The sequence below is a fragment of the Macrosteles quadrilineatus genome, unplaced genomic scaffold, assembly GCF_028750875.1.
Source record: "Macrosteles quadrilineatus isolate MER2022 unplaced genomic scaffold, UCM_ALF_1.0 Scaffold_3__2_contigs__length_128488019, whole genome shotgun sequence".
Classification (NCBI taxonomy): Eukaryota; Metazoa; Arthropoda; class Insecta; order Hemiptera; family Cicadellidae; genus Macrosteles; species Macrosteles quadrilineatus.
In genome coordinates, this window is record NW_026542596.1 from 4,556,930 (window position 1) to 4,573,859 (window position 16,930).

Here is a 16,930-nt window from a genome sequence, read left to right on the forward strand (position 1 = left end):
TATATGTTTGTATAGTCAGTAAATTTCTAATAAGCTCTTAGCCTCTATGTTATCGTCAGTATTAGCTTAGATTTAATATTTTTAATTTGAATGGGTCGCTATAAGTTTCGTGTTCCACTTTTCTATTTCGATTATATTCATTTCCACCAATACTTGTAGTCTTGCACATGCTACGTTAATACTATGTATTAAATTCATTACTTAAACTAACCATCACGAAAGTTTTATCAGTTCTTTACCCAGTAGGAAATGAATATGACAGTTTTCAAAGTTAATGAAACGTGAAGTACAAAAAATCTAAGTGCTATCATTAAAAGTATACTGCATCTTGACTTATCGCATGTTTTAGCTATCTGCAATTTTTTACGATTGTTTTTGATCTTTAAAATTCTAAATGCGATGAATGTATTTACTTTCCTAAACTTCACAACACAATTGCGTCTGAGAACCATTTCCTGTAAAACTGCAGCCTCGGCATCCGATTGTGACGATTGGGAAATGCGAGGTTATCTGGTTAGTCACGGATGGCAGAGAACTATTCGCTTGAAGGACTCGTTCGCGAGATTAGTTCTGTTGATGACCTCTCAGTAGGAACAGTGCGGAGTTGTTGACACATCAAGATGGTTCAAGTGGGATTATTGTTAGTGATGGTAATTTCTGTTGTGGCTTACAGGGAAATCGAGTTTAAAAACTGCAAAACTGCTACCGGTAAGTCCAATAGCTACAGATAAATACTGGCTTGTGAAAAAAGCAAGTCTCATGACATTTGCGAAACTTTGAAATATTATTAGGCAATGATTCAGTTTAACAAAACTATCAGTATTAATATAACTCATGTGATTCTAAGAGTATGAAAAACTTAAGCCAAAGTCTATCACGATTTTACGTAAAACTCAAAGTCTAAGACATAATTTCTGGATTAAACTAAGGAGTTATAAATGTATAAAAATATCACTTAGAAATAAGCAATATAAAAAATAACATGCATAACCTAAAAACAATTAAAACAAGTAGAATTGTCATCCCATTGTACATTTTGAAGCACGTTTTTCGTGTCTAGTTCATGTACGGTGACTGGCTCGCGCTAGTGTCGTCAAAATTTTGTTTCTATTATTGTAGGGTTAATTTCTTGATTTGTGCTTTACTGTTTGGTTATTTAACTAGGAAACAAGTTATTGTTTATGATTAGATCGTATTATTTGGTTAAACGAGGTTTTAAATGACTGTAATAACGGGAAACAAATTGTAAACAAAACACGACCTCTACATAAACTGTACAGAACTAACAATAAAATTTTCTTCAGCTGTTCCATAAGGATGAGAAATCTACTTTGGGGGAGTATGTTTTATCTATGGTTATACTAGCTGGCCCGACAGACGTCGTCCCGTCCTAATGTGGTTTTATGTCAATGATCGTTCATTTTCAAGATGAGCTCGTTCGCATGGCTCAATCATGTCCTGGTTGAAGTTCGTTTTTGCTACACTCACTCACCTTTTGGTTGCAAATTATCTGTTGTCATAAATAAAAAAATAATAATAGTGCTGCACCCTGATGGTAAACCTATTAACTTTTTAATGCTATTGAACATCACAGATTCAAATTGTTTTGTTGAACCAGCTGTGAAGATTCTTTAATTCTATTTAAATATGAGTACTTATAAGGTTAACATTGGAAACTCCAGAGCCACTGGAGCGGAGCCCTTTTGACAGATCTGCACCAAACTTCACACAAACCATCCTTGAATAATGCTTAATAATGCCTGAAAGTTTCATTACAATCTGTCGAGCGGTTTCGACAGGACAAACAAACAAAGAAACAAACATACATTGGATTATATATATATATCGACAGGGTATATAAAGGGTACATATATAGCTTTTTAAAATATGATTTTAAAATGCTATGATTGCTGAAATAATATTTTTTTTACAGGATCACTCACATGTAAGGTGAAAAATGTGAAGATAAATGGTTGCATGGAGCCTTCTACATGGGTTGGTGAGTTAATATTTTTATTTACAAAAATAGAATATTCTAGACTTTCTGTCACATATTTTTGTTATCTTCAATGTATATATATATTCACGGGGTGTCCCGTAGGCAATCTGCCAAACTCTGGGAAATCGTCCTACGGGTCAAAATAAAGAGAACCCCAAGTACAACATTTTTTTCCAAAACTGCTTTGTTATCAGGTATCCGCCATTTTGTTTTTTGCACATAAACATTTTAATATTTGAATGTTTTTAAGAAAACATTATGAAACTTGGTACTTATGTTTAACCACTACACGCCAATGTTAGAAAAAAATATCTTAATCGAATACAAAATTTCAAAGTGGCGATCATTTTAATTTTTCAAATTGAAATTTCTAAAAAATTTCTAATTTTATGAACAATATTTTAGAACACTTTTATTTTACATTTAAAACTTCCTATCAAACGACACAAAGTTCAAAATCGTCGAATAAAAATAGTATTTTTTCTAGTTTGTTGTAAATAGTCTTAGTACTTATTTATTATAGATAAACTTATTTCAGACAAGGATGGCTTTGTTATCGAATATGTATCTGGAAACGTGAAGAACCCATGCGGAATCGACACTACTTCTACACTCAACTTCAGCATAACATTTGAACCAGGTAAAATCTTTAGATTAAAATCTTCAAGTGGATTTTTGTGGAGAAGGGGTGAGAGAGAAATTTCAATAAAAAAAAAATAGTGAACAAGTTTTCTCCACCTTAAAGAGGGGTCCTGGGCCTTATTAACGCATAGATAGGTAGATCGGCTATATATCTGATTTGTCACAGATATATAGCCTAGTGATAACATAAAATGTATGAGTAAGGCTAACAATTCTATGCACAATAGACATTGAAGATCACTTGTAAGATACAATATTTTATCATGAATCTCCAAGACCTGGTGTCAAGTACACTGGTTACTATACTAGATCGGTTCAACACTCGGGTTTCACTTGTACTTGGACCATCAATTCATGATGCTAGGCCCTATCCAATAAAAAGCTTACGATACGCAACCAGAAGAATGTAAGAAATCTCAATAGTGAAAAAAGGTATAATATTGCCACAGCAAACCTGCTGACTAAGTGAATTTCCATTTGAATGATTTGATTTTCAATTAAATCTATTTAAATAACACTAGGTTTAACAAATACCTAGGTTTGCTGCTACAAGAAACCAATAAAGTGTGTTTATAAGTATAGTATTAATAGCTTAGTACAAAATAAATAAATTTGCCAAGTTTGATCAAAATATTTTCATAAACAAGCAAAATATAACATTTTACAATATTCTCCATAAGAATAACATAGGAATTTAACATGTTTTTATTTTCTCCGTTACCAATAACAAAAACACCAATATGCTAAATTATTTGCTTTTTAAGCTCTTTAAAAAGTTCCAGAGAGAAATTGGGAACTTTTGTGTTTTGAGGGTCAGAAATGAGAAAAACCAATGCAATGTCTGTTTTTATGGTCCGAACTCATTCAAGTTCATCACGCCTTACACCTTTAAACCAAATTTCATCAAAATCGGTTGATTACTCAAGTTATCGCGCTCACGGACTAATATATATAAGATTTGAACGAATTGTGTTTTTGGCCTTTGGGGACATCAAGATGAAAACGTTAATCGGTCCCGGGCCTAGGTCTTAGCGTGCCGCCTACGGGAATAGCTACTTCCCTGTAGGGAAATCCGATAAAAATATTGTGTTAACATTCAGAAGGTTGGTTTAGAGACTATTTCGAAAAGAACTTCTAGTTCACATTTTGTAGTGCAGGGTGAGGCAGTGAGAACACCCCAATTTTCTTTTGTTGTCACACTATAAGTAAAGCAACAATGAATGAACAGCTGTGCTTATGACATCAATTAAACTATGCTATTTTAGTAAATATTATGCCTGATGCTATTAACACTGAGATTTTGATTTAGAAACCTATTTTTAAAATAGTGATCCTTTTGCGAAAACCCAGAGATTGTTTGGACCGCATTCCATCCTTGGTCAACATGGCACTGTTCCAGATTGGAAAACAATGGTGAACTGGGTAAAATTATTTAGGATAAACGCTTAAACCTTAAAAATAATCGGTGGATGTCGCAAAACCCTTTGTACACCAGCAAATGTTGAAAGAGTGTGAGTCGCAGTGACTCGGCAAGTCCAAAGAGATTTACCAGGAAGCTTTTGTTGTTGAAAGCTTACGTTCACTCTTTATTTATATATATTGTTTTTTTTTTTTTTTTTTGGGGGGGGGTTATTCTAATAAGCTACTTGAAGTTCAAGGTTTTTAAAAGCCACCCCACAGATTTGCTTGAACCGAAGCTAAGAATTGCACAAAAACTAAAGTGATTCCTGAAGAAATGCTGGAGGAGTATTTTATGGGGTTTTCAAGTGACTAAAAAGGAATGTCTAGTAGGACAAGAACGTCACTTGCAGGACTTTGTTTTTAAGAAATGGAAAAATGACTTTGTTAAATTAAAATGACAAAATATAAGCTGTGTTTTGATGTGCTATTTATATCCATAGGGTGAATATTATTGAGTTTGTACTACTTATACATTTGGGTGCTTTCATTGCCCCACCCTGTACTTACTATAACTATTTTTACCCCTGTTAGGCTACAACATCGACACAGTCCGGTCCCAGTTCACCGTGCCGGACATGCAAGACTGTTGGCGTATCCAGGACGATGCCAAGTGTCCTGTTGACATCGGTCCGGAATCCGGATGCTCTCACACCAAATGTCCCCTACAGTCCGGACGGCAACAACGGTACGAGACCTCCTTGTTCGTCAATCCAGAAGTTGCCAAGAGACCCATCAACGACAGGGTGAGTTATAGAGGTTGGCATTATTTAGCGTAACATGATAAATAGAAGTGCGACACCCTTCATAGATAGAATTAATGTCTTGACAATAGAGTTCTGAAAATACCTCGTGATTTTGTAACGTTTAAATAAGGGAATGAATTAAATAATCATGCTTATCGTGTACTCGTACCACTAAATACACTTTTCTAGGTGAAAGATTAATGAGCATATCGTATAATTTTTGTAACGTATTCTGAACTGTCAAAACAAGCGAATGATATAGCAGGGATGTTTATATCTTATTGACAGACACCAGCTGAAATTTACTGGACGTATTTTTTGTATATTATTGTACTTATTTGTTGTATATTATCTGGAATTTATTGTTAGGTGATGGTATTACCCATCTAAAGGTGAGCTACGTACGATATCCTGCGAATATTTGTACGGAATCCTATTGTTCCCTTATTAAATAGCATTTGCAGTCCGCATGACATCATCGCATTTTGTTACATTATTATATTGTAACTTTACTAATAGTATAATTGTTTATTTTTTTGCTCTTGTTATATTTTAACTAAAGGCAATCATTTTATGAAATGTTCTTGCACACTAGAATACACTAATGTCTTCTGTTTTAATGTTTTGTAAATTTGAAAAATATTAGTCCAGATATCGATATTCTTAAACTGTTGTTTATCTATGAATTATTGTAACTAAAATGTAAGTCAAACCCTGTTCAATTCACTATGAAAATCAATATGTGCGAAATATGAATTACGCAAAAATAAGCTTCGGACTTGTAGATAGGATGAGAAGAATGTGTTAATATACAAAATATATTATCGTTTATAACGTGTATTAAATAATTTTTGTCGCTGATATTTTCCAGAAGATTTATCAGCTGAGGTGGAAACTCTGGAACAACAAGGACAAGAAACACAGCTGCTGTTTCAACATCCCAATACAGTACTAACATTGAGTGGACCATTGTAAATCTGCTGTTTCTCAAACATGTTATCATGGATATACAAATTAAATATATTTGAAATAAATACTCATTTAATTATATGTTTACGTTTATTTTAATGTCTGCAAAAATCGAACATATTGCACAAATTTGGTGAAGCTCTTTCCACACTTCTCCTCGGAGTATGACACATTTGTTATCTTCCACACTCTCAATTATAAAATGTAATACAGTTTATATAATCAACGGTACACCACATGAAAAATAAACATTCTAAATCAAATAATATTTACATTTAAAACTTAGGGACATTTCCAATAGTACTTTTTTTGTGTTCAAAGATCCAAAACAATACCTTCTGTAACATTAAACGAAACCTTTTTAAGCCAGGGCCGGTACATCGGTTGACAACAACCCCGTATAAGAACATAGTAATTGTTTGTACCTAGGCACAGTTCATCTTTGTTTAGTTTGTCTTCTTTTTTTGTTGCTTAACAGTGCAGTTTTTATTGAAAGAATCACAAACGCCTTTGAAGGAAAGCGGTCCAAACCCCTACAATTCCTATGAATATTCCAGGACTCGAACTTACTCTTTTTCGCTTTGAAGTCCAAGAGGCTAGCCATTAGGCTGGCAAATAACCCAAAATTAAATAATTTAATCCAACTTGTCATCAAACCTTTAATGAATCATTGCACAATGTTTTATTTGATTTTTTAAAGAGTTTTTAGCATTAGACATAATCAGACATAAAATACGCCAAAGCCAGCTTCAAATTTCAAACTTGCAATATCTTAAATCAATGGTAAAACATCTTTAAGACAGCTGCATTATATTTTTTTCGACACACGCTCAAAATGTTGCCTAACCATTCATTAGAGTGCAACGACCCTAACCAATTCAAGTCAGCTGATAATGATATCAGCTGCTGCGAAGCGAAATACATGTCTGCTTCCTACTACGTCAGCGAGTCGATATAACATTTTTTGGGTCAAGTGACAATCGTTTTAACTATTACAAATATTAAAAATTTACTAGTATTTATGTGTAGAGTAAATTGTCACTTTAATTTAAACCAGACATAATAGATATAATAAGTATATTGATGTCATATACAATTAAATTATTTTAAATAAATATTATCACTTTATAAATTGTGTCGATCGCAGTTTTAGTACCTATAATATGGTGACAATATGCTACAATCCTCGCAGAATGTTACATATTTTTTGTTGGGTGACAGTAACTATTATAAACAGTTATCAGTTTATAAAAATCCTAGTCACCTCGTAAGCAACTTGATACATATTAACAACAAAATCATTCTCTATTTCTCCAACACTATGGGGTTGCGAATTTTGTCAAACCTTTATACAAGAATCAATTAACACATGATACAATATACTTAACACACGTTTTATCATGATTAGTCTGATGGTTATAGAGTTCCTAAATTGGTTGCTTAGTTCTTATAGTAAAAAAAAAAACACAATAAAAACAGATCTATGATTTTCAGCCTCATATGCATCCATACGCACAGTATAAAAAATGCATTAATTGCATTAACAGCAAACATCTGTTTGGTTTGTTGTTTGTTCGTGTTTTATCATACTTTTAGTATTATTGTCCCTAATGAAGTGTACAAATTGTATTTACTAGCATATTATGGTGATGGAGTTTAATTAATGCAAACTAGAGTATTCGAAACATATCAACGTTCATTCATTCATGATTTTTATAGCAAACATGAAGGCTACATGAGATTTTCATCAACATTTCGATCAACATATTAATACTTCAAAAGTTTTTAATGTACCAGTACAAATGTATAAAATACATTGCACCAGCAACATTACTAGACAAATATTTGGCCTAATGCAATTAGCACCATTATCATCTGTTATGTACGATTGGTAATCGGACATCGGATATTGGAGGCCGTGGTCGGAAATTAACCAATAATGTTCCTCTACCGTTCGACTTGCTAGATCTTGTTAGCATTGTGTCCATTGTTGACTTCTGTGGCAGTGTTCATTACTCTTATAAATATTTCACAACTATTAAATGGATACGAAAATCGTCGTACTCTTACCAAACCAACTTTTAACAGGGATCAATGCAAAACTACTTTCAATTTCAATCATGAAATAATAGAGCTCATTTAAATATTATACCCTCTAGAGTCTCGAGGTTTTTGTTTCAAAGCATGTCCAAACCAATAAACTTCATTTAAACATATTATAAAAAACACACACACACAAACACCAAGTTGTTATATAATAATGCAGGTAAAAGTATGATTAATCAGCATAATACGTGTTACTGTAATAATTTTACGGATAATAATTAAAAATGCGTCTAATAGCACTTGAAACATATATTTACACTTAAGACGGTAAATATATAGAAACGATGGTAATGGTGATCGATTTCGATTGGGCACTCCTATCATCATCAGACCCAATAGGCGAGTGACAAAATTAAGTAAGGTAATTAATATTCTCATCGTATGATGTGCAAGTAAGTAACAAGAACTAATAATAGACAATGTTATCGGTTTCCAAAATAAATAGACATTGATTGGTACCTTAGTTCCAACGTTGAAAAAATAAAAATTATTGTTAATCTTAACAAATTTAAATGTGTTATGTAGTTTTAAATTGTATTTTTGTGCAACTCTCTCGTTTGATACAATTCTTTGGATGTTGAAGATATGCAGTGTTGTTAAATGAGGTACACTATACTGCTGGTGGACTAAAAAAAATCTAGTCATCGGCATTGGTAACTCATTGCAAGGTAGAAGTGGAAACATTGGTTGTAAGCCTATCTATAATATTAAAATAAATTGTTCAAACATTTCTAAAATCTACCGAAAGCATCGATCTGTATTATTACTACAGAGAGATCGATGACCAAAAGAAGGCAACCAAATGTGTCAAGACAATGTTTGCACAAAAGACTACACCAATAAACAGTCTAGTGAGGAATGTTTAAACTAGAAACATTTGGAAGGACTGATTGATTTGATCTGTTAAGATATTTAGGGTTAACAAGGAACATCACTCTTTCTTTATATTGAGTTCGTTGGGCCAAGATGATGAATGATGTAACTTACTTATGCAAGCGGATTTTGCTCTCTTGAACATAGTTTGTTTATTTATTAAAGTTTAATAAATATTGCTATAAATTGGCTAAAATATTGTGTACTCTTGGTTTTGAAGATTCTTTACAGTTGTTTAACAATTCGTAAGATTTTATAGTGCTACACTCTTTTATCACCAGCATTTCCTTATTGAATTATAAACGTAATACTCTTGAATAATCATTAGGTAAAACTCAACAAGCTAAATATAACTTGTCATTGTAAATGTTATACTTGTTAACCAGACTTGGTAAGAAGGCGAGTAGGGACGAACGGTCCCAAGAAATATTGTAAAGGATCTAAATAATAAATGTTTAAAAATGAGATATACTCGTTTTGTAAAACGAATATTTGTTCCATATTTGAATATCATAAACAACTAGGCCTATATGAAACTCCTAATTTCATTGCCATGATATCATCCAAATGTATCGCTATGTTTAGTATATGTATTAAACTGGAGAACATCACTTTCCCGACTCATTGGAATTAAGTTTGTAGGGTTTTATTGTTTTTGAGTAATAAAGTAGCAAATACCAGATAGTAAATACACGTTAATTGCCTTTGAACATTATACTAATAACATAAAACATGCAAAACATTTAAAATTAGAGTTATAAAAAGTGTTATTTCTTAACACTTTATAATGCTTAAATATTTTGTTTATATTCATATCGTTAAAAATACTTACAAGGGTTATGCAATTGAAATCTTATGCTTAAAAAGCGTGTGTTCTTCTTATTTTAACCTTAAACTAATTTCGATCTACAAGATAATTTTATTTTAGTATTTAGTTATGCTCTAAGTAGAAAGTTACAATATTTTACAGTAAATATGTATGTTTGACTTATAACATTTAAATCTTCAATCATGTCATCATAGTGATAAGAAACAACACTCGTTACAAATAAAATTCGTACACATTTTTATTGTAGTTAAATTTGATTATCAAGTGCTCAGACATTCTTTCGCGCTCTCAGAAGTAACGGAGCTTAAATACGAAGCAACAATTTTCCTTTTTGTTTGACTTGTTCCACAGCTTCCACTGAACGTTGTACGCTTTCTGAAACACAAACAAACTCGATTAAAACCGAAATTGAATTGTACTCAAACCAGACTGGGTAGAAACTCACGTTAAACATGTGAAAGTATTTTGAAATAACTTACTTATTGACTTGTGCATTAGAAACTGTTTGATTGCAATACATTTCAACCTATAGTACAGCAACTATCCATCTATTAATAGGCAAGCATGTTTCTTTAAAACCTTTTTCCTCAGCTCGTGTGCATCGCAGGGAAAATCTACGCACACTGTTGGAAATATATTTTCCTGTAGATGTACAGAATCCCTTTATAAATTAAAATAGGCTCAAAAATAAGCACAAAAAATGAATTTAAATTAAATAAAAAATGCATGGACCTTATGGGATGCCATGCTGGTGAAGAAATAACAACACACAAAATAAATAAATGAATGTATCAAAGATTGCCAGGTTATTTACATCATAATAAATTGAAATTCCACTGAAACTTAAATGTTAAAAGCCAAAATTAGTTGTAAACAAAACGTGAGTTTCCTTTGAATTGCTATTACAATAAAAATAAAGTACACCAAGCTGTGGCTTGGTCCCCAGGTACTATAGTCTGACGTCTATGTAGTCTTTATATAATCAAGACTATTGTATACCACTATACGAGGGTGTTTTTTTTTTTTTTTTTACTAACTGAGTAACGTTTTTGCGTATAAATCAGTAGTATACTTGGGCGCGGCAACGAGGATCCTTACCTCACTTCTACACTTCGCTGTGTGTTTTAAAATTGCTTCAACCATTGAATCCACCCGGTAGGTGAATCGACGGTTTAAAAATGTCAAAAACACAAAGCGAAGCGTACATGTCAGCTACAGAGCTGCATATGGTGTCGGTGTCGTTATGTTCAAAAATGATACCAGAAAGTGGCAAGGCACCCCGAACTTCGGATTTATAAGCACAAACAGCTCTTAGTTTAAAATGCCCCCTCCGCAGCAAACCTGCCGACTACGTGAATTTCCATTTTTCAGAGTATAAATAACATTAGGTTTAACTAGTACCTAGGTTTGTTGCTACAAGGAAACTTATGAAGTGTGTTATTTAGTAAAACATTAATATCTTGGTATAAAAAATATTTCCAAGTTTGATCAAAATATATCCATAAACAAGCAAACAACAACATTACAATATTCTCCATAAGAATAACATGGGTATTTTAATTTAAATTGTTTATGAACTTTCTCCATTACTCTAATAACCGTACAAAACACTTTGATATAGTAAATTATTTGTTTTTTAAACTCTTTAATAAGGTCTAGAGATAAATTGGGAAATTCTGTGTTGTGAGGGTCAAAAATTAGAAAACCCATTTTTACCCCACAAAACCCCCCGTAAAACCCCGTTCCCATGCTAGTTCGCGAACTCCTTCAAGTTTATCCCACCTTCGACTGTAATCCAAATTTCAACAAAATCGGACAAAAATTACTCAAGTTAAGCATGTTCACGGACGTTTACGGACGTGTATATATACAGGGTGATTTGTACTCAGTGTGACAAAATTTGTTTGATGTAAGTACAAAGTAAATGAAGTGTGATGATGCATATCAAATGTTCCAAGTCTCAAAATTAGCATCCCGAAAAATTATTTTATGTTTTTCAAAAATAACCATGCTTTTAAACTTAATACAGCGATTTCTCAATTACCTGTATATGGACTTGAGTAGATAATGTCATTTTCGTGTTCTACATAAAATTTTGAACAAGAATAATACAAAATGACAGAGGATCAGTTGTAAAAACTCCATTTTAAATAGATTCAAAGATAAAAATTAAAATGTTTGATAAAAAGTTAAAAAAACAATGGTCTATTGCATTTTTCATACCCTGTATACAAGAAAGTGTCGGAATATGTTAAAAACTGCGCCATTTTATAAGCTTTCCAACCATAACCTACGTTATTGAGGTTTAGATATTTTTTTGTTTGTAAGAGTGGTTTGAATACCAGAAAACAGGGAACTTTTTACTGTTTTTACTGTTCAAGCTGAATCAAAAATACAACTTTTGCTTAATACATGCCGACTTTCTATGTTTTAAATGTTAAATACACCATGCTTTGCAGTCTTCAAACCATTAAAGCGCACATAAGCAGACATAAACCTCAATAGTGTAGCATATCGTTGGAAAGCTTATAAAATGGCGCAGTTTTTAACATATTCCGACACTTTCTTGTATACAGGGTGTGAAAAATGCAATAAACCATTGTTTTTTAAAATTTTTATCAAACATCTTAATTTTTATCTTTGAATCTATTTACAATGGAGTTTTTACGACTGATCCTCCGTCATTTTCTATTATTCTTGTTCAAAATTTAATGTAGAACACGAAAATGACATTATCTACTCAAATCCATATACAGGTAATTGAGAAATCGCTGTATTAAGTTTAAAAACATGGTTATTTTTGAAAAACATAAAATAATTTTTTGGGACGCTAATTTTGAGACTTGGAACATTTGATATGCATCATCACACTTCATTTACTTTGTACTTACGCCAAAAAAATTTTGTCACACTGAGTACAAATCACCCTGTATAAATTTGAGTGAATGGTGTTTTTGGCCTCTGGGGACATAAAATGAAAAAGTAAATTGGTCCCGGGCCTAGGTCTTACCGTGCCACTCACGGTGATAGCTACTTCCTAGGGAATAGGGAAATACGCTAAAAACCGCCCTTGTAGTTAGAAATCACCTTGTGGGTAAATCTTTTAGGCACCGACATTGCATGAACTCGTGTAGAACAACGTGAAAATATCGTCAACATTTATTTTATGACATTCAATGTGTCAAATAGTTGTTAATACGAACAGTCTTGCCAGACAGCACATGACTTGCATAAAGTTTAAGCTTCAAAGCTCAAAACTACGGAAGCAATTTCAACGTAAAAAATCGTAATACCTTAGCAATACTAGAGTCCGGGTTGATCTTGATGTAGTCAGTGACCTCCTGGGTGATGTCGACTCCTATAGGACATGTGTTGCCTCGACAGCCGTTCCTCACATACTCTCGGAACAGGCAGTGGCTCGCACCACCCTCTGGGGTACAGTCTGGTCGAGGAGTGTCTGCTAGGGTGAACTGACTGTACAGCCGGTCTGTCGAGAAACCTGGAACGTCGTGTGGTTAGATTTTAAACACTAGTCAAGTTAATAATAAAAGTTACCAGATAATGTGTGAAATTCATTCTTTTAGATCACAAGTTTTTGTAATTTGAGGGATTATTGTCAAATTTTCCATCACGAATTTGATTAAGCTAAAAAGGTAAGCTTTACGATAAGGACAATGCATAATTACACTGCCAATAATTATTTACTTAGTTGTCACATAGTTAAGTGTGTTATTTATTTCAGACTTCTTAAAGCATTTAGTGATGTTGATGTGACAAAATAACAGAGTGCTTTATCATTAAATTAAACGAAGAAAAGAGTCATCATCACATATAATCACATACAGCCAATTAAAATTAGAACTCAACTGGGTTCGTGGTTCGTTCAACCCACATATGAGTTCGAGAATGAGTGAGGAATAGAGTGAGATGCCTTGTTTAGCTTTATCACAGAAAACGACCAGCTGTTTCATTAGTCAAGATCATCATTGAGGCTCGTGACAATCAAAAGCCCAACCATCAATTGACCAGCTGGTAAACTGTAGTTAAGATCCATGAATGGGTCTTTGGCGTAATATTTCTGTTACACATCTTAGAGGTTAACAGTTTACATACCAGAATGTATCGCGATTGTGAAGTTGAGTTGTGTTTTCTTGTTTACATCGCAGGTAGATTTTCTGAGTCCTCTTCTCCAGTTTTCTGCATTAGTCTCTGCTCTAGGAATATCTAAACATCAATAGAATATGGATAATATTGTGTAATTCTTCATCCTGCGTTTGGCATAAAGAAAATGTTAGGTTGTTGAATGAAATTTCACGGCAATTTTCTTGTTAAAATCATGGACAAAAGTTACAGGACTAAAACAAAAATAACAAAAAGAGCACACAGTCGAGTATTTAACATCAACCGTTTCATATTTATTTATTTCTTAAAAGATAATATATATCAGCAACTATATACTTATCTGCATTTTATATCACCAAATGAAAAAAAAACATCGTACTATATTACCATACGAGTTACGTAGTTTTTTTTATTTGTGTCCGGTATAAATAGGTGTCTATTTATTAATTTGGATTTGTTTAGAGATAGTGTTAAAAAATTAGTTCTTTACCTTTAATTACCAAAATTATTTAAACAGTCCAATAATTTGATTTTAGATCATTCAATGGTTTAAAGCTAAGGGAAAGCAAGTATTTGTCATTAGATAGCAAAGTTTAGGGGTAGTTATATAAATCATAACCGTTACGTTTTTACTTCCAAACACAAAATATTTGAATTGTGTAGAATTTTTTTGATTGTGAATATGGAATATTTTCCCATGCAATAAATACTAAAGGTGCTTATGGTTTATAACATAAAAACTATCATTTGTACGATATTTAAATATTTAAATTTCTATATATTTAGAATGAGATGCACTGTTACCCTAATCATAAGTGCAACCAGTTACAATCAGTAATCTCATCATCTCTATACTACTACTTACGATTCATGTCATGGGTTCTTTCTTTTTGACATCCCTCGACGAAGACAGTCTTGACCTTGCATTTTGGAATCCCTGCAAAATACGAAAAGGTTCGTAAAAAAGTATAATCTCTTAAAAGTTATTTATGTTGAAACTATGTAACGTTTTAAAAATTTAAATAAATTTTTTAAGGGAATGCATTGCAATAATTTTACTTTACTGGGGTAACACAATATGTGGAGATAACGTAAATGATAATTGCCCCTTTTTTCTATATCGTACCTTTTCAACTCGAAATACATTAGACGATTGAAGTATACTAAATGTTAAGAGATACGTTTACCATAATTGCCATATTGAAATCTATTTGCACTAAAAAATAAGCACTCCGAAATCAACTTATCCAGTTTTTATTTCTATGCAACTGCAATCGCTAATACTGTGTAGTTTACATAACTTGATTGCCATTTGATTAGGTTTTCAGAAAGATTACTTAAAATATCAAGTACACTGTACTATTTTAGAGCTGACGTAATTAATTTATAATAAGAGTAAAGAAAACTCAAATTTATAATCATAGGTATATTGATATGTCCCCATCAAGTGAAACTTTATTTTTAATAGCAGTTTTGACTGAAGTGTAAAAAAAATAGATTTCAGTAATAAACTAAACGTAGAATGGCCATTGTGTGCATGACACTATAGTCAGTTATCAGCAAAAAAGTTACAACACAACAAAACAGAATCATATAGTAGGCTACGATAGAAATATAAATTCTAGATTTTCCTAGATATAATCCACACAACGGACTTGTACCTCAATTCAAGTCAATACAGAGACAATATTTTCTCAGAAGGAAGTTTCAAGTGACTACTACAAAGCAAACTCTTATTTCATCTTCAAGGGACTCAAGGTTAACAAGTACTAAGCAGTGCAGATTACTCTCGCTTCGTGTGCAAAGAACTCACCAGAAGGAGTCTTGCAGGATTTGAAGGCTATCTCAGCTCTGTCGACGCCCCATACTGCGGTGATCACAACAGATAACACTAACAGCTGTAGCACTCGTCCGTCCATGGCTCTGGTATTACTGTACTGACCCTCTCGCTCAATTGTCAACCAATTTTGTCTCCCTCCTAGCCCAGTTCCCCTTCCAGCGGTAGAAAAGTGTGCATTCAAGCACAAAGCATTGTAATCAGCAAGCAAAGAATCGTATGGCAAATCCCAATTAGATAAGCACGATTTCTGATTTGAAACAGTACTTTTTGACCAATAAACGAATCATTTTAGAGTATCCACATTTAATTGTGTACTTCAGGTTATGTACAGTACGAACCGTCGAATAAGGACTCGACCCAATTGTAAAAGACTATCGGTGCTTTTGAAGTGGACATAGATTTCTTAACAGAAGTCTTGCCCTTGGCAAAGCGGTCATCTTTAATTATTTACTATGATTAAACCATTACATTACAATTTGAAAAAACATTTTTGTGACCTTAAACCCCTCAAAATACGACAAATATTTTACTGAAATTAAAACATTAACCATACCAGTTGCACGTGTACGTCAGTCGGTTGATAGTTGCAGGGCTGTTTGTGTTTTACGTTTGTAGCTCTGTTTAGTCAGGACAAACATTGAAAAATGTGCCATTTACAATTGTATACGCTCATTCCTTGATACAGATTTCAAAACATATACAACATGGTGAATAATTTTACAATTTGACACCATGAGGTCTAGGATACATGATTAGACAACGTTTGAACTACAAACGAATGTGTCATGACCACATACAATATTAACATTTAATGTACGTATACATTGAGTTTTGTAAACAAATGTATAAACATTATTAGTTTTTCGTTTCAGTATAGAAAAACTAATATTAGCCTAAAGTAGTTAAGAACTCGTGTTTGTGCACTATCGTATAATCTTGTGGTAGACGATTGGTTTTGGTAATAGTATACGTAAAAGTTCAGTAAGTTGAACTAAAATATTGTTCTTACGTGCAGGTAGTCTCAATAAATATTTTCAAAAGAAAACTTCTTGCATAATATGCATAATGGTATATTATACCATTCTCTCAGCTAATAAAAATGTATTTATGTAAAAAAAGAACCAACCTTTTACATATATATAACTTCTAAATTGATTATATTACTTGGAATTGAATCGAAATACAGATTAATTAATGGCCGAGCTTTTACGGATGATTAAGTCTGGCAAAACGCTGAATAAGCCGCTGACCCCCTCCGATTATTGCTTCAGCACTTTAGTTGAATTAGTTACCACTGATTGAATCATTCACCAATTTATAATGAAGACTAGTCTTTGCTGTTAAGT

General features: G+C 32.7%; 2 protein-coding genes across 2 annotated transcripts; one reads left to right on the forward strand and one right to left on the reverse strand.

Annotated features, from left to right (window-relative positions):
* Positions 1-580: 580 nt before the first annotated feature.
* Positions 581-5,895, forward strand: LOC128990616 (MD-2-related lipid-recognition protein-like). Its single transcript, XM_054413087.1, has 5 exons — positions 581-708; positions 1,934-1,999; positions 2,538-2,639; positions 4,634-4,845; positions 5,717-5,895. Exons 1-5 carry the CDS (start codon positions 621-623, stop codon positions 5,798-5,800), a joined length of 552 nt encoding a protein of 183 aa, XP_054269062.1. The 5' UTR covers positions 581-620; the 3' UTR covers positions 5,801-5,895.
* A 3,947-nt stretch (positions 5,896-9,842) lies between these two features.
* LOC128990653 (uncharacterized) lies at positions 9,843-15,694 on the reverse strand. Its single transcript, XM_054413139.1, has 5 exons — positions 15,558-15,694; positions 14,610-14,681; positions 13,736-13,846; positions 12,916-13,121; positions 9,843-9,997 (listed from the first exon to the last, which is right to left on the reverse strand). Exons 1-5 carry the CDS (start codon positions 15,661-15,663, stop codon positions 9,911-9,913), a joined length of 582 nt encoding a protein of 193 aa, XP_054269114.1. The 5' UTR covers positions 15,664-15,694; the 3' UTR covers positions 9,843-9,910.
* Positions 15,695-16,930: the final 1,236 nt, after the last annotated feature.